General features: G+C 50.9%; 1 protein-coding gene across 1 annotated transcript in view; it reads right to left on the bottom strand.

Annotated features, from left to right (window-relative positions):
- Clstn3 (calsyntenin 3) overlaps positions 1-18447 on the bottom strand; it is a 32418-nt gene extending 13971 nt beyond the window's left edge. Inside the window, exons 1-12 of the mRNA XM_005066024.4 lie at positions 18107-18447; positions 15853-15975; positions 15255-15450; positions 13497-13705; positions 13082-13231; positions 12682-12867; positions 11986-12267; positions 11202-11314; positions 7048-7210; positions 6456-6512; positions 5550-5707; positions 5270-5418 (exon numbers count right to left, since the gene is read on the bottom strand). Of these exons, the coding sequence (XP_005066081.1) occupies positions 5270-5418; positions 5550-5707; positions 6456-6512; positions 7048-7210; positions 11202-11314; positions 11986-12267; positions 12682-12867; positions 13082-13231; positions 13497-13705; positions 15255-15450; positions 15853-15975; positions 18107-18170 (1850 nt within the window). The 5' untranslated portion in view covers positions 18171-18447. The remainder of the gene's footprint in view (positions 1-5269; positions 5419-5549; positions 5708-6455; positions 6513-7047; positions 7211-11201; positions 11315-11985; positions 12268-12681; positions 12868-13081; positions 13232-13496; positions 13706-15254; positions 15451-15852; positions 15976-18106) is intronic.
- Positions 18448-18489: the final 42 nt, after the last annotated feature.

Below are 18489 nucleotides of genomic sequence, written 5' to 3' on the forward strand. Positions count from 1 at the left end.
TGGCTTCAAACTCTCTGTGTAGCCAAGCATAAACTCCTGACCCTCCTATCTCCACCTTCTGACTATATGTAAGTCACGGGCCAGTTTGTGTTATGCTGGAACTCAAGTCCAGGACAAGCAAGTCTACCAACTAAGCTACATCTCTACTCACTACTCTGACATCTTAAGGTTTGAAACTAGCATGACTAGGGAGACAGTTCCACCAGCAAAGTACTCACCACGTCAGCATGAATCCCTGAGTGCAGATCTCCAGCACCCCATAAAAGCAGGCATGTGATGTATGCCTGTACCCGAAGTGCTGGGATGACAGAGGGACAAGAGGATCCTTGAACTTACTACTGCCCAATCCAGGCAAATCAGCACACTCCAGGCTCAGTGAGACCTGTCCCAAAGGATAAGGTAGAAAGTGACGGAAAAGGACACCTGGTGTTCATCTCTGGCCTCCACACATGGATAAACATATGTTCACATACAAACAAGTGTGTGTATGCATACACACACACACACAAAAAAAGAAAATAAGACATAATATTAGATAAGTGTGGTGAGGCGCACTTATAACCCTGGCACTCAGGAGGCTGAAGCAGGAGGGTCACAGGTTCAAGGCCAGCTAGAGCCTCGTGGTGAGAAGCTGTCAGTCCTGACCACTTGGAGGTGTGCTTGGAGGCAGCTTTCTCTTTTCCCTTCATTCTTCTCCCTTTGGAAATGGGCGTGTCTAAGCTATGGGTGCTCCTTCCATTGTTCTGGGGAAACAGTTAAGCCACGCAGTCGCACAGGCAAAGAGTCGTCCCAGGGTTCATAGCCCCTGCATCGCGCCTGGATCTCTCACAAGACCTCGGGTTTTTGACCCGATGCAGGCATAAGACAAGACTGTGGGGTGGAATGGACGAGGTTAGGTGCAGAGGGAGCCAGCGCCATAAATGGGGTAGCACTGCCTAGAGGAGACAGGGGCTTCTGCCTGACAGACCCTCCCCTCTCGTGTCCATGCTCTTTCTCTCCATCCCTTCCTTTTCTCCCCTTCTCCCTCCTCCTCCTCCCCCCTCCTCCCTTCCCCCTTCCCAGTCTCTCTAACTCCATTAGGGGATGATAGAGCAAGGAGTCCCTAGCCAAACGCTAGCCACCAATCTTAGACCTCCCAGCTCTACAACTGTAAGAAAAACTAAATCTCCGTTCTTTCTAAACTATCCAGTCTCTGGCATTCCATTCTAGTAAAACAAAATAGACTAAATCCTCGTGTGGTGGTCGATGCCTGTGATCCCAGCCTGACTCGGGAAGCTGAGGCAGAAAGACGGCTGTTAGTTTAAGAATAGTTTGGGCAACGGAGTAAGACTCTGCCTCAAAAACAACAACAAAAGGGGAAAAGGCTGATTCTCCCTTCTTGAACAAACAGGCTTGGCAAAGGGGTTGTGGGTCTGCAGGGCTAGGGGACTCTGGTATCTATGATTGTACTAGGTGAAAGGATTTGGGCAAGAGGCCTGAAGTCATCAGTGTTACCCAGCACACCCAGGTTGACTGCCGGAACTAACAGAACAGCTGTGCCCTCAGCAGGTGTGACAGACTCTGGAAAGAACCTGAATAACCTGCAAGTGGCCCCAGCTGGAACACAGGCGGCAGCAGCCTGGGCTGCACTCATGCCCTGGTGCATTCGAACAGGAAGAGAAGGCTACAGCAGCTTCAAAAGCCAAATGACTGATCTGGCACAGACGTTCTGCATGCACACAGACTTCACACTGCCGGCAACTATGGTCACCCCAGAATGAGTTGGGAAAAATGGAGGAATAAAAGTGGAGATTCAGAAGAAGGAGAAATTCTTTGGGGGCAGGATAATAATGGAGTATTTAAAAACAACAGGAGGGTAGGAAGAATCAGGAAAATTAGCAATCGGGGTAGCTTTGAAAGGGTGAAGGACTGTGCAGAGATGCACTCAAGGAGTTACAGAGTGAGACGCAGTGTACCCAGCAGCCGCTGAGGCCTTGAATCAGTGACCAGATTAGCGTTTAGTTTGCACTTTTATGACACAGACCTCATGGTGTCTTTTTCATTAGAAAATGCTCTGGTTTAGCCGGGCGGTGGTGGCACACGCCTTTAATCCCAGCACTCGGGAGGCAGAGGCAGGCGAATCTCTGTGAGTTCGAGGCCAGGCTGGACCGACAGCCTCCAAAACAATACAGAGAAACCCTGTCTCGTAAAAAATAAAAAAATAAAAATAAATAAGTAAAATGCTCTGGTTTGAGCTAAGCATGATAGGGTACACCTATAATTCCAGCACATTGGAGGCTGAAACAGGAGGGTCTCAAGTTCAAAGCCAGGCTGTATTAAATGGCAGGATTGTGTACTTAAAAGAAGGAGGAGGAGGAGGAGGAGGAGGAGAAGGCAAAACAAAATGTCTGATTTAAGATCACTGGCCCGGTCTGGAGTAGGGGCAAAGTAGAATTAAATCAACTGGTTAGAGCAGGGTAGAGTGGTGAGGCATTGGAGTTAAAGAGCTAAGTTTCAGATGCCCAAGTTCAGGGACAGGTCCTGTGTGACTTGACAATTGGGGCGGGGGGCATAAAGGACAAAAACAGATGAGTCAAAGATGACTCAGGGAACTCGAGCCTGAGTGACTTCAAGGTCAGAGATGCCATTAGAAAAGAAGTTAGAAGCACTGGCCCCTTTGGGCATGGGTTATTTAAAGCTAGTAATTTCAGCACTGGCTCATCTAGGTTGAAGCTACAGCAAATAGGTGTAAAGTCAAAAACCACAGAGGGGACAAAGCTAGAGAAAAAAGATGGCGGTCGTCTATCCAGGGACTAATGTCAAGTAAAGATGGCGGCCGTCTATCCAGGGACTAATGTCAAGTAAGCCGCTCTCCAAGAAATACATCTTTCTGAAGTCTATCGTTTAATTCTGCAATCCTGGTGGTTCAGGCCTATAATTTCAGCTACCAGAGAGGTCGCAGCAGGAAGATCACAAAGTCAAGGCCTGCCTGAGCTGCAGAACAAGTTCACAGACATCCTTGTCAACGTAATAAGAACCTGTGTCTCAAAATAAAATGTGAAAATAGAGTCAGGGATACATCTCAGTGATCGAGCGCTTGCCTACTATGCACAAGGCAAACAGGCAAAAAGTGAAGGATGGGGCAACTTGCATTTAAGCACTGACCAAATAGTCGCTGAAATCTGACTTTAAATGATCGGAAATCCAAACACTGGAAACAGGAAGCTGGGAAAACCATGCAGACAAAGAGAAGGATGTATCTTAGAGAACAGGGCTTATGGGCAGCTCTGTTTCTGCTGTGAATTACACACACACACACACACACACACACACACACACACACACACACACATTTTTTCCTATGACTTCAGGGAAGTGAGGAGGACCAGCCACATAGTAGCCCAGAGGAAAATAAAGGCTGGCAGGTATTAGCTTGAGTTGGAAAGACACTTGCCTAACATGTACACAGCCAGGGCTTGGTCCCGTACTCCACACGAGCTAATGTGGTGGCATGTGCCCACAACCATAGGACTTGAGAAGTAAAAACTGGAGGACAGAGAGACCAAGGCCATCCTCAGTATATAGTGACTTTGAAGCCAGCATGGACTACATGAGACCCTAGAGACATATAAATAAAGGCAAGGAAGGAATAAATTTCATTTTAAAAATGTCAAGCCCCCTTCTCTTTTCTGAAAAGGCCAAAATCAGTTTCCAAGTCTAGTTCTGAATGAGGTAGCAAAGACATTGATGCAAGCCCTTCTGGGATGCCCCTGCCAGAGTTCCACCCTTGCCAAAGCACGGTTCTCTCCTCTGGTGTAGCTCCTGAGCACATGGACAGACTGAGGCGGCTTGGTTCCTGAGGGATGAAAGTCCCTTAAGAATCCTGACTAGCGGGATGGAGAGATGGCTCAGCGGTTAAGAGCATTGGCTGTGCTTCCAGAGGCCCCAGGTTCGAGTCACAGCCACCATATGGCACCTCAATACAGGCTGTAAGTCCTACTCTAAGGGACCTATCGATGCCCCCTTCTGGCCTCCGCCAGCACTGCACAAATGTGCCATGCAGGCATACACGCAGGCAAAACACCCATACACATAACAATAGATAATTCTTTACAAAAGAAATTCTGACTAGTACATAGTGAGGTAGTGAGGGTTCATACAGCTCTGATCCGTGTCCACAAGATACACAATCTTCAACTCCACAGGGCAACCCCAGGATGGCACAACAGCGCCCTCCACAGGTCTAACTGGAGCCTGGTGATTGTGCCCGGTTCCTACAGGCCTCAGCACCCCTCTCTCAAGATATCTGAAGTCAGGTGCCTCTGGGAATTTATGGAGAAACTGAGGCAGAGAAGGGAGAACACATGAAACATGACCCTCCTAAACTGTGCGGTCCACCCACCAGATGGCAGTAGCTCCTAAAACTGCCCTACAGACTACAGCTAGGGTGAAGCTGCCATCACTGAGGGACTGCTAACCCCTGCAGAGCAGGCACTCTAGCAAGCGTTTGCTCCGGATTGCAGCATTTAGTTCATAACAATTCCACTGGTCAGGTTCCATTATCCCTTGAGCTGTATTTTAAAATACCCAATAAATACTTAAACTTTGAAATCCACAATTTTTTCTGGTAAGGAACTCAAAGAGTATCCCATTTGAATGCAAAGTCCAGCAAACTTTTCCTGTAAAAGGACCATAACCTCTCTCTTTTGGAGACAGGCAATCCCTGTCCCAGCCACTCACCTGCCAGGACACTATAAAAGCAGCCGTGAACAGTAGGCAAACAGACAGGGCTGTGTTCCACTAAAACTTTCCAAACTAGACAGCGGGCCAGAGTTGGCCTGGGACCATTCGCGGCCCGGGTTCATCAGATTCATTTTGCAAGAACTTGGTGAAGTAAGATCAAAATAGGCAAAAACAAGCAGAGCTCACCATTTGCCCAAGGTCATCCAAAGAGTTAGTATCGAGTCAGAATTAATGCCAGGTCCCCCAGCTTCCAACCTCTCTGTCCCATTTTATATATCAGCATAGAGAAGATCAGAACCCCCAAACCCTGGCAACACAGTTTCGCAGAGAGGAACAGATTGAGAATCCTGATTCTGGTCCAAGCTCTCCTATCAGCATGACCTTCAGCAGGTCAGCTAGCCTCTCTCAGTGCTCAGAGGGGACATGAAATGAGCAGGGGAAGGCTGGCTCTAGTGATGTCCTAAGACAGGGACGCTGCCGCTGCCGCTGGCGCTGCCCAGCTGCCTCTGCCGCTGCTCTATGGTTTGACCTCCCACCCAGCACTCACTTGACAGCGGTGGTGAGGCGCAGCGGCCTGACGCCCGGAGTGGCGAAGCGCAGAGTATTCATGTAAGCCACATGCTGCAGGGCATGGTTGAAGGTCTCCACATCATCCCCCTCCAGGGTGAGCAGGGACTGCGAGGGGTTCACGTGGACCTGGGCCCCAGACACAGACACAGCTGAGAGCAACACCAGGAGGCAGGGGAGGAAAAGGTGCAGAAGTGTAGAGGGGTCGAGGGGCGGGGCAAGGGCATGCCGGGAAAGAGAGGGAGCGGAAGGGGCTATACCTTCATGCCTTTGCCCAGGCTCTCGAAATCCCTATAGTCCAGCCCCTCCCGACATGCATAGAGGCACTCGATGACCTCACGGCTCTCCAGGCGACCTGAGCGCACGCTGAAACCAGCCAGGTAGCCGTGGAAGTAGTGGTGGATCAGTAAGGGGTCTCCTAGGGCAGGAACACAGGAGCAGGCCAGGTGGTGAGAGGAGAAAAGAGGAGACGGGACAGGTGACACCGAGGATAGGGCTGATAGAAAGGGGAAAGGAAGAACACACAGAGAGCTTGGGAAAGAAAATGAAAATATGGAAATAAGAGATGAGAAGTGAGAAGGGGGACAGGGATGGGGGCGGGGACAGAGAAGACGGGAGAGGCAAAAGGCAGGACAGAATTTTCACCTAGCTTGTGTGAGGCTCAGGGTTCCATCCCCTAGCAACACACAGGAAGAAGAAAAATGAGAAGGGGAGGAGGAAAAAGACAATGCGGAGGAAGGGGAGAAGAAGGGGAGGAGGGGACAGGTAAAACGTTTCTGAGAGGAGAGAGGGAGAGAAGGGGGAACCGCAGTCAAGAGGAACTTTAGAAAACCAACAGGAAATGAGGAGCCTGAGAGGGGCAGTCTTTCCAGGGACACCAGGATGAGTGTGTGTGTGGTCTGCACAGCCGCCTGGACTGTCCCCTGCTGCTACCTGCTTTCTGTCATGAGGAAAGTCAGCAAGAGAAACCTGACCACATTCTATGAGCAGGGGAAAAAGCACCCAGAATCCAGGCAAGCTAAGCCAGTCTTCCTGCTCCGAGAACACCCTGCTCGACACGGTTTAGAAACCCCACCTCGGTGGCAAGTGGAGCAGGATCTAGAAAGGCTGGATTGGGGCAGACAGCTGAGATTGGACTCTGGTCTCCAGCTGTCTACACCGTGTACCTGCGGTTGTGTCTGTACTGTTGTCTCCTCCTTTTTCCGTTTCTTTGTTCTTCTCTTCTGGGAACGGAGAAGAAGAAAAAAGTGGCAGTGAGCTGAGGGCTGTGACAAGTTCTGTAATTCTAAGTCCCCTCAGACCTTGTGGGGCTTGCAGGCTCTCAGGAGAGCCCCCTCTTATGCCATGCTCCACTCTTGCAGGCCTCTGTTACAGATTCCTCTATTGCTGAGGAGGCAGGAACGTTCTGGTAGAATAACTACTCAAACGGAAGACTAGCAGTCCTCTAAAAGATCCCCGTCCTCCTGCGAGGGAGAGGCTGTGGAAATTGTCATCTCTTTGAGGGATGGCTGGAGTTACACTGTAGATTGATGGATGGAAATTCCACCAAGTTTATGCTACTGACCCACACAGTGGGTGGGGGGTATCAGAAGCAGAGGTCCCCTCCAGCAGAGATCATTTGGAGAAGTCTCCCTGTTTGCTGTACAGAGATGCAGGCGGTAGCCTCTGCAGAGGGACAGGCCACCCTCGCTCCTCACCTGCCCACCTCCCCTCAGCCCTAAGCCACTGAGACTTCACTGAGGCGGTCAGGGGACCCACCAGTCCAGCAGGCCCCAATCATGAGTGCAGGCTCCTTCCTGGGCGGGTGGATGAGACCATTGTCATGGATGAGAGCAGGGTCGAAGGAGATGCCGTCAGTGTAGAGTGTGACTGTGGGGAACTCGAGGTTCAGGGCATAGTGGTGCCACTCATCGTCACATACCTGGGGGTGCAAAGTGAGGGCGAGAGCCCCTCAGTTACTTGCTTTCCAGAGAACCAGCCCCAGCCCTGCTCCGTGTCCTGGAGACAAGACAGTCCTACACATCCCCAGTCCTACCAGCAGGGCTGCCCACCCAGCTCAAGGAATAGCATCGTCATCCAAAATCTGCAAGACAGGCAACCTCATAGAGAAAACTCCATGAGTTAGGGAACCTTTAAAACTACAAACAGAGCTAGGCACTGGGGTACATGCCTAAAGTCCAGCAACCCAGGAGGATGAGACAGGAGGATCACTTGAGTTCAAGAGTTTAAAGGTCAGCTGGGCAACACAACAAGCTCTTGTCTCAAAACAGAAAACAATAGCAACAAAAAAACCCCCACTATGTTGTAAATGAAATTTTTCCAAAGATATTTGTGAATGGATGGATGGATGATACTGCGATTTCCAAGGTGGTTTCTAGCCCAACAGGAACCGCTGGGACATCTATTGTTTCACTCTGCCATTTGTCCTGGAATCATCAAGATGGGGGAATGGGCAGAGGAAGGGGTAGAGGTCTCTTCCTTAGCTACTTCCCAGTGTTGGGATTCCCCATGACTCTGGCACAGGTTTTCTCCCTCCCTGCCCTACATCCCCTTCCTAGGAGTATCCTAGTCTATTCATAGGTCTGCTCCTTAGTCCACATTCACACTGGTCATACTGCATGTCCATCTCCAGCCCAGAGCTCTCCCTGAATTCTGGGCTTTCCACGCAGATGGCATTGAGGCCATCTCAAATTTAACAAGCCTAAGATGGAAGCCATTATCCTCCCCAGCTCCCCTCACATCCCATCCTCCACTCAAGCCACTAGCAAGGGCTTCATCTCAGTTGTGGGTTTCTACTTAGGACTCTCCATCTCCTCGGTCACATGTCAGTGAGTTCCCAGGCCCTTTTGTGTGAAGTCACAACAGTTCCGTCTCTTGCTTGACTTACCTCTTCTTCTTTGTAGTGGAGACAGAACCTAGGGCTTTGAGCTTCTGAGGCAAGTACTCTACCTCCAAGCACACCCCTGGTCCAATCTTTTTCTTACTTTTTATTCCTCCTTTGTTTGATTGGTTTGGGGTTTATTTGTTTGTTTGTTTGTTTGTTTGAGATAGGGTCTTTATGTAGCCTTGGCTGTTCTGGAAATCACGTTTTAGACCCAGATGTCCTCAAACCCATTGATACCCACCTGCCTCTGGAGTGTTGGAATTAAAGGTGTGAGCTATAAGCCATCATGTCTGATGGTTTGGTATTTTGAGTCAAAGTCTATTGCTGCCTGTACTAGCCTCAACCTCACCAGGGCCTTGAACTTCTGACCCCCCTGCAGGCACCAGGATACATGGTTATATATGGTGCTGGAGAACGAACCTAGAACTATTCCCGGCTCCCCTCACATCCCATCCTCCACACCCAAACCACCAACAGATGCTTTCTTCTCAGGACCAAGCAAAACTAAGAGCTGTGGGTTTCTATGTAGGGCTCTCCGTCTCTGGACTGCCATTAGGGGGCAGGCACTCCTCCTACTGAGCTGCACCCCCAACAAGCGATGGTGATGATGGTGATGGTATTTGAAAAACAAACACAAACACAGGAAATTGCCAGGAGAGTCTTGAACTTTCAGTCCTCCTGCCTCAACCTCTGGGGTAGCCGGGGTCACTGACCTGTGCCACCAGGCCTGGTTTACTTCCTCTCCTCTTCCTCATCAGAACAGTCCTCCTACAACTGCCCAGGGACCATCTTCAAATATAATTCTGACCAAGTCACAGTCCTGCGTCAAGGCCTTCAGACAACGCTTCCTAGAGCCACTGCCCATCTGTCCACGCATCCTTCAGCCCTTCCTCTGTCTGCTGTGCCCAGCCCCACTCATCTCTTCCTCGCCTTGGACTTTGTAAAACTCCACCTCCACTAGAGGCCGGCCTTGGGGTCAAGGATTGACTTGGAAAAACTGGGTCCTGGGCTAGATTCCCAGTTCTGCCAAAAAGAGGAGATGGGGAGAGAAACAGAAGGCAAGGGAGGGAAAAAGAAAAAGGTAAAATAGTTTACCTACTCAACTAAAATATAAGCTAACTGAAATTGAGTATTTTGAATCATATTCATATTATTTAACTCCATTATACCCCTAGAATCTATCTGTTGAAAAGGCAGGCACTTAGTTGGTGTTTAATAGATGTTTTAAATAAATGAGGATAAAGAAAATTCTAAAAAGAAGGATTAGGGAGGCAGCTCAGTGACAGAGCACTGCCCCAGCCCGGTATTCAGTCCCCAGCAAATTCTCTCTCTCTCTCTCTCTCTCTCTCTCTCTCTCTCTCTCTCTCTCTCTCTCTCTCTCTCTCTCTCTCTCTCTCTGTCTCTCTCTCTCTCTGTCTCTCTGTCTCTCTGTCTCTGTCTCTGTCTCTGTCTCTGTCTCTGTCTCTCTCTCTCTCTCCTGGCATGGTGAATAGGCCTATAATCCCAGATCCTTGTGAGGCTGGGACAAAAGGATCACAAATTCAAGGACAGCCTTGAGTAAGTAAAAGGCCAACACGTGCAACTTAGCGAAACCTTGTCTCAAAATAAAAAGTAAAAAGTGGGCTGGGGACATATCTCAGTGGCAGAGCAAGGCCCTAAATTCAATCTTCAGCATCCCAGGGAAAAGAAAGAAGGGGGTAAGGGGATGGGGGGAAGCCGGCATCATGGGGAAAGATCCAGAAGCAGCAAGCTGCAAATTTCTCTACAAACATGCTACAGCAAAAGCTTTTGCAAACAAACCTCAATTATCTAGTTTGTAAGTTTTCCAGGCCCTTCCTTCTATACTATTTCCTGTGCTTTTTTTCTTTTTCCATTTATTAATTACTCTTACGGGGTGTATAGAAAAGGAAGAAGATGGAAACTCAAATAGGCCCTCACTGACCCTTGTATTCAACTTGGAGAAAGAATAAAGGCTGTCCATACAGGATATGGTGGCACAAACCTATAGTCCCAGAACCCAGGAGGTAGAAGCAGGAGGGTTGAAAGTTCCAGGCCAGCCTGAACTATAGAGTAAAGACCATCTCAAAAGCTTGACTGCAACTTGGAAGTGTTGACTTAAGAAGGGATCTTATTTCCTTTGTCCATTTGTATTCATTCTTCCTTAGCATGGGCAAAAGAGTGAAGATTAACATGCATAGAGTGGTTTTAAGTCTATACAGGTCAATTGTATGATTTGATCATACAATAACCTCAGAATGTGGAATTCTTTTTATCCTTATGAAGACACTGAAGTTTAGCTTGGCATGGTGGCACACACCTGTAATCCAGGCACTTGGGAAGTGGAGCCAGGAAGATCAGGAGTTCAAGGTCACCCTCTGCTATTTAGCAAAGTCAAGATCAACATGGTCTACAAAAAGATCCTGTCTCAAAAATAATAATAATAATAATGACAAAATACCATAAAGTGAAAAGTTACAATTTTTTAAAATATTAGCCAGGCGGTGTACGCCTTTAAGCCCACCCAGCATGTGGGAGGCAGAGGAAGATGGATCGATCTCTGAGACTTTGAGGCCAGCCTTGTCTACAGAGCTAGTTCTAGGACAGCCAAGGCGACACAAAGAAACCTCACCTAGAAAAAATAGATTAACTAGTACTGAAAACCAGCAGGCTTCCCAATCAACACTGAACCATAAGCTCTAAACTTGACCGCAGCATTGCTCAGTTTCCTGGTTACAACTAAGAATCAAGGACAGATACTGTTATATAGGTTATATATAAGAAGAAAATAAGATAAGGGTCAAGATGGATGGCCAAGTTTAGTAGAGAGTTGCCCCTACTTCCCTTCAATCCACGAATGCTTTTCTAGACAGCAAACAGAGAGGACCAGACAGCCTGGGGTAGACTAATCAGGGACTGAGGTTGGAGGAGAGCTATTCAAAACAACAACCCCAGGAGCTCAGAAGCCCCCTCCCTAAAAGTTAGCTCCACCCACACAGCCCTCTCAGAGGCAGGCAGGCCCCTGTCTCACCTGCTCCAACTTCCAGAGGAACTTGACCGGACGGGCACTCTCAAGCAGTGGCCAGTAGAGGAAGGAGATTCTGCAGCCATGGACAGTCAGGGAGTAGTGAGAGAAGCCATCCTCTAAGGGGACAGGAAAGGAGACAGGGATCAAACACAGGCCTGAGGCAAGAAAAGGTTCCGAGTGACAGCCAGGGAGGATGTCTCTTGTGCTCTCATTTTCCACTGCCATTGAGAGGGGCATGTGGAGACAAAGCCAATCAGCTCCTAGAGAAAGGATGGGTAAACCGTTACCACGTGCAGTGGTGGCCCTCAGGGATGAAAAGACGGGACAGGGAAGCAGAGAGACTAACTTGGTAACTGCCAATGAAGATAATGTTGTCTGGGAGTCAGTCAGGAAAGGAACATCTCAACATATCATCTCAGCAAGTCACGGAATTACAGGGGTGGCAAATCCTGCCCATGAACTGGGTATAGTGGCATTTTCCATAGTCATAGTGGGGCAAGAGGACCCCTTGAGCCCAAGAGTTAAGACTCCATCTCTTTTTCTTAAGGTGGTATGGGAAGTAAAATGAGGCAATCCTGGAATCTCAGCACTCAGGAGGACTGTTCAAGTCGAAGGCCAACCTGGGCTACGTAGCAAAAATGTCTATTTAAAAATACAAAGCAAAACTAGCATTGGCAACTTACAAATTAAAAGAGAGAAAGAAGCCTGCCAACAGTCTGCACCGGTGACAGATGCAGGACAAGGAGCCAGTGTCCAACCTCAAGTTAGGGCCCCAAGGAGGGCTCACCATTCTGGACTGTGTTACACACGATGGTCTCCTCCTCCTTCTTCCCCTTGTTGGGAGTCACACCATGCTTCATCCAGAAGGACAGGGTAAAGTGGTCACTGAGGCCATCCTGCGGCCCAGAGCCCAGCCCTGCGGGGCCACCCAGGGGAACTTGCACAGCTTGGGTGCCATTGAACCAGTAGATGAGGCTGCTGTCCTGGCTGTAGTGCACCGAGAGTCCCGCTGTCCAGTTGGCATTGGGGCCAGGCATGGGCAACAGGTCTACCTCCCCCGTGGCAGCGCCTGCAGAGGTACCAACAGGCACAAGTGTCAAAGCCAAGACACAGCAGATGAGGAAATGGGAAGGACGTAGGAAAGGGGGCCTGACAACCATTCGCCACCTCTCGTAGCCTTTCAAAGACAAGAGGCTAGTTCTTTCTTCTAGAAAGGTCTCTCATTAGCTCAGCCCATTCACCAACTCTTCCTTGCTCCCAAATATTGTTCTGTGATGTATCTCGTGCTGGGTCCAACAACAATGCATCTTCACCATCTACCTGCCCTTTGGGCCACCAAAGCTACCCACACGCCTCAACTCCCATGGCGATATAAATACCCGTGATGGCTTGGGGAGTCAGCTTTCAGAAAGGGTACGGGAAAGGTGATGGATGGTTGTGAAGGGACGGTCCTGGGAGTGTGGCGGGGAGGACACACACGCACCACAGAGCTTCCGCAGTGCCCTTTCGGAGTAGTTGTCTCGGTCACAGCCCTTGGCCACATGGCTGGTCTGCAGCTCTATGGTGGCCTGGATGTTCCACAATGGTTCATCACAGGTCTCCAGGCGGATGCCAGGGAACAAAGCCAAACTGCCAGCGCCTGGGGCATACTCAATCCTTTTGGTCCAGCCTGCACAGGTGACACAGAGGGAGAGAGGGCAGATGGTAAGGCAGGCCCTCCTGCCAAGTGCACTGTCTGCAGCTCTGAGGAAAAGGGCCTGCCTGGAAATGCGCTTCCGGCGCGTAGCCCACCTTCTGCGGTCATCAGACAGGGTAGGAAAGAACTCAGGGGTGGAGGGGAAGTGACAGGTGACTTTCAAGCAGGTCCCCACCAAGCACCTCACCTTGCCAGCTGGGCTTGCAGGTGGGCTTCACCTGGATCTCCACCTCCGCATCGTCCGCAGCCCGCTTCTTCCCACAGTCATACGCTGTCACCGTGAACTTGTAGAGCTTCTCACCACTGTACTGTAGCTTCTCTGTGTTCTCGATGTTGCCTGAAGTGTGAAACGGGAAGGCAGACAGACAGGAAGACAGACAGACAGGTCAGGCGCACGGGAAGATAAAGAGAGTCAAGCATCAACTGGTGCATTCATCAGCGGAATGTGGGAAGGAGGTATCTGGAAAGATAAGGGCCCTCCCACAGGGCACAGACGGAACTGGGGGTCCATGGGGGAGGGGCAGCAGCAAAGAGCCTTGCCCTGGGTCAGACATCAGGACAGCAGAGGGTGCTGGGTAGCTAGGGACAGAGAGAGGACTCACCGTCATTGTCGATGAGGAAAGGGATGTTGGGCGTAAGGATCTCATAGTAGCAGATCTGGCTGTACTGAGGGGAGCAGTCACCATCGATAGCTTCCACGCGTAAGATGCGGTCATACAGCTTCCCCTCTGTCACTGCAGCACGGTACAGACGCTCCACAAACACTGGGGCAAACTCATTCACATCGTTGACACGAACGTGCACGGTTGCCCTGCACCCATAGGAACAGAATGGACATGGAACATTAGGCGGCTGCAAACACTGAGAAAAATGCGATCAGGCATCCAGGTGGGGACGGAGAGGAGGGGGGCCAGTCTACCCTTGAGACTGCTCATGCCCACTCCACAGGGCACTAAACTGTGCTAAAGTCATAACAATCATAAAACCTCACAAGGGAGAGGGCCCAAGGAAGAGGGCCAACGACATGAGGAAGGAACAAGCCCTAGAGAACCTCAGAGCCATCTTGGTGACTTCTGTCCAGAAGGCTGTATAGAATGAGGAAGAAGAGGATAGGTTCTGCACACATCTAGTCCCTTCCAGATGTCTGTTCCCGCCTCTCAGCACATGCCATAACTTACACCGCGCTGAGTGCAGTTGGGGAGCCCTCATTAGGAGGCCAAGGTGAAGGGAGTGGCAAAAAATTAAAACTACACAAATTCAGCCAGTCCCTGGCTTAATAAAGTCAAATCTTACAGAAGAAATGAGAAAGACATAGACTTAAAAAAACAAGTTAAAACCCGCCATCAGGGAAGCGGCATTTGACTGGAAGCCAAAAGTTGTCTGATACATCTGAGTAGTTCACCTGTCTAATTGTGTCTCAGCTACGGCCCTTCCTGACTCACACACCTTCCCAAGCAAACAGAGCTAGGTCTAGGACCTTCATTCTGTGCCCTGCCACTGGCCAAGAGCCAGAATCCCAGGCTCAGAGGAGAAGGTCTTGTCTCTAAATGGAAAACTAAGTCACAAAGACCCTTCTAACCTCTGATGCTCTCAGTAACCCAGGGCTCCTCATTACTGATCCGTCTTCCATTGCCAAGTGAGGAATTAGCTGGTGACAGATGGAAGAGCCAATCCTCTTCCATCCCTCCCCTCCCTGGCCCCTCCCAGCTGTGTGTATGTAACAAGCCTGATATATGCTGTGTGCTGTGAGTGGAAGGGATCTGGCCGTGTGTGGAATGTGTTTGTCTCTTCCTCATTGTCCTGCGGTCACCACGAAGCCAATGTGCTGTGCAGCAGGTGCAGAGAGACACACTTTTCATACAGACCACCTCCTGTAAGCGTCCTAGCAATACCTCTGCCTCACAGACAAGGAGAAGCAAGTCCAGAAAGTCAGAGTACATTGTCCAGCGTACCCTCCTGTATACTTGTGACGTTGACCAGAGATCCCTAAACTCTATGAATAGCAGGGGTGGGGTGACATTCAGCCAGTATGATCAGGGACCAAGAGAGCCTTAATATTATTATGCTAGAACAAACAATCATCAGTTGACACAGGAATAAAGAGGACATTATTACTCATTTTTGGTAGTAACTTTGAAATACTAAATTTGGGTCTGGAGACATAGCCCATTGGTAGAGGGCTTCCTTGGCACAGGTACGGTTGTGAGTTCCATCCCCAGGTTCAGGTTGGTCTATCCTCTGCTAACAAGAGACTGAAGGGACTGAACTTGCCCGACTAAGCATCACAGTCTCTGAGAGACCATTGCTGAAGGAGGGAGAAGGGTTCCATGACAAACAGGCATGAGATAGGCTTCCCTCACTTGTGAGACTTCTTGGTGTTGGTGCCATCCGGCCCCTCGCCACAGTCATAAGCCTGGATGGTAAAGGTGTGTTCCTTCTGGGCCTCACAGTCCACAGGCTCCTTGGCCCGGATCAGCCCTTCCCCTGTTGCCTTGTCCAGGATCACAGCCTCAAAAGGTACCCCAGATCCATGCAGCCGGAAGCCACAGATCTCACCTGGAAAGGCAAGAAGAGAAGAAATGAGACTCCGCATGACCCAGAACATCTCCTTCCAGCCCTCAGCCTCCTCGCCTGCCCCGCTGCACATCTCCTCCCAAACTCCAGCCCCTTGTGTTGATGATGCGAAGCATCCTTGATGCCCAGCTTCCCTGAGCAACACACGCAGAGCCAGCAGGTCTGAGGTCTGCAAAGGCTAATGTGTTAACCCCCGATGCTCAACTCTGACACCCTTCGCTACACCTTCCTCCTTCAGGGCAGCCCACCTCCCTCTTGCACCTCCCTTTCTCTGATGTTTTCCCAGGCCTGTGCCCCGCTTTCCCGCTGCCCCCACTACCAGGATCTCTTGCCTTCTGCCTTCCCGTACTCTTTTCTCAATCCCGCCACTGGAGCCCCAGTTACCTGCATAGTGCAGCGGGGCGTCTTTATCCAAGGCAAAGAGTGGTGGATTCAACAGGACAGTGTTGTCATTCTCCATGACAATGCCCTGGTACTCTGCCTCGATCCACGGCTTGTGCTTGTTGGCTGGCCCCACCCCAAGGAGAAGAGAGAGAGAGTACTTAGGAGCTGAACCTCCACTCCCTGGGTGCAGCTCTTGGTAAGCCTACACCCTAGATCAACACCCTTTCCCTGCTTTGCCACCTTGCAAGAGGGAGAAGGGTTGAGCTACGAAGGACTCAGAGGCTCTATAGGAGGTCATAGCCTTCTGTGTAACCAGATAGGCAGTTTCTGTGGCAACAACCTTCCTGTGGGGAAGGGACCACTATCTCCCCCTGGGGATCATGGCTAGGGGCAGAGAATCTCGTATAAGGTCTTGTTGTCTTGGCAAATGGGACTCAAGAAACAATGGTGGCCCTTAGAAGATCCTGAGAAGGGGTGGGGATGAGTGAAGGGAGAGTAAAACAGGCAGGAATATTCACCAGTTTCCTAGGATCTCAGTGCTTTATCCCCCCACCCCACCCCTACTGAATTTCAACCCTAATCCCTTCACTCTATACTTCTCCAAGTCCAGCCCAGACTTCAGGTCACTCTCCCAGAAAAGGAGAAAGGAGAGCAGTATATAGGACAGCAGCAAGGGGACAGAGGACAGGGAAAGAGCAGAGAAGCCAATGACAAATGACTGGACCAGCAGAGCCAACATCCGCGGGGATTATGGAGCTGGCCTAGAAACACAGCAATCCCGCCTCATTTCCCATCCCCACACCCAAGAGAATGCAGTCATAACCAGCACGTTTCCAGGTCCTCTCAAGACAGCCACACCCCACACTTCCTGAACTCTTCTGCAGACCTATGACTGAATCCTAATTTTCTCCTACCAGACTCTGTCAAGTAGGATCTCTTCCCCAAGACCAATTCCCCTCAAGCTCTGGAGAGGCTACAGGGGAGGCACACGTGTCTCCTCTACCTCATCCCAGACCCAGCCTAACTCCACCGTGCTTCCAAAGCCAGACACAGGGAGGGAAACCGAGTCACCAGAGACCTCTCACTCCAGGTTCTCATGACACAAGAAATTCTGATTCCCATTCACTCCTCTAACCACAGCCCAGCAAATGTCCTGGAAACTGCAGGCCTCGCCATGTCATGATGGTCACCGCCATAGCACCCTTCCTTAATGGCCGAAGAGAAAGCCTCAAGGTGGTACATAGGAGGCTAAGCAGGAAGTGACAGAAGGCTCGAGAGCCAGGAGGACCATCCTGAGGTAGGAGCTTCAGCCAGACATAGAAGACAACAGACAGAGTAGCCAGGGACAGAGCCAGGCACCCTGCAACATTGTGTGACTCAGGGTCCCTGCGCCCTCTCCCTCCTCTGTGGCTGCCTCCTGTCCTGTGTCCATCTTCTCTTCTTCCCCTCTCTCACTGGCTCTTTCTTGGCTCCCTCCCCCCCCCTACTTCTCACTTCCTGCTGATTTTCCTCCCTCCTTGCCTGTCTCTGCCTTTCCCCTTTCCCATCCCCTTCTTATTCCCTTTCCACTCCTCACACTCCTCATCTCCCTTCTCGCCTCTTTCCTGGAGCACCCCACACCCCTTCCCACCTTTCCTCCCTCCCCTCTGCCTACCTGAACCCTCTGCCTCCGGCCCCACCCTCCCCCTCCCCCTGACAGTCTCACCCAGCTGAATTTATCTGCTGTCTGCCAGAGAGGGCAGCTGTGGTCACCCACCACCCAGCGGACGCAGGGAGAAGGGTATGGATGCAGAGGGACACGAAAAAAACATACGTGCTCAGAATTGCTGAGCTGCGGTACACAGTTTCTCCCCAGGAAGGGATGGAGACAGCCAGATGTATCTGCCACACACCCTTAGCGTGCACACCCAGTGAAAAGGAAGCTGACGGAACGTCACCCTCGGGGCGCAAGTTCCTTTGAGACAGGAGGTGGCTACCAGCATGGAGGAGTTGGGGGAGGGGGCACAGAGACCCCAGGTGGGAATGGAGACCAAATACAAGCAAACGCAGGCACAGATGGATCAGAGAGGAGGAGGTGGCCCTTGGAAGTGACATGGGTGAAGGGAACAGGTCTGAGCAAAAGGATGGAAGGAGGAAGCCAGAAAGGAAAGGACACCTGTCACGCGCCAGAGTCTCAACGTCTCCTTCCCTCCAAGCCCCACACTGCGCAGCCCGGCGCCCCAGTTCAGATGCCCCCCATCGCGGTCTGTCTCACCTTTGTTGCCAGAGCTGAGCTGGAGCAGAGAGGCCAGCAAGAGGGACAGCAGCAGGAGAGTCATGGTGCGGTGTAAAGCACACCAGGCCGGGCGTTCCTGTCCCCTGGGAGCCTCAAGCCTGCTAATGCCACCTTGGGGGAGGGATGCGGAGACTCCGCAAGGAGGGGAGGGCAGCGGGACAAAATCAGGAAGGAGCCTGCTGACCACGCTAGTCCATGCGACAGAGGCGTGCAGACCCGCTGGGTGGCCCAGATGGGGGACTTGCAGTAGCTTCTCTTCGCTCTCCAGCCCAGCGTCCTCACTCTCGCTCTCTCTCGCTCTCTCTCACTCACTCCCACCCCATCCCCGCTACTGCAGGATGACATCAGCACAGCCAGGCAAG

Source organism: Mesocricetus auratus, unplaced genomic scaffold (assembly GCF_017639785.1).
Source record: "Mesocricetus auratus isolate SY011 unplaced genomic scaffold, BCM_Maur_2.0 Super-Scaffold_100676, whole genome shotgun sequence".
In the NCBI taxonomy this organism is placed as follows: Eukaryota; Metazoa; Chordata; class Mammalia; order Rodentia; family Cricetidae; genus Mesocricetus; species Mesocricetus auratus.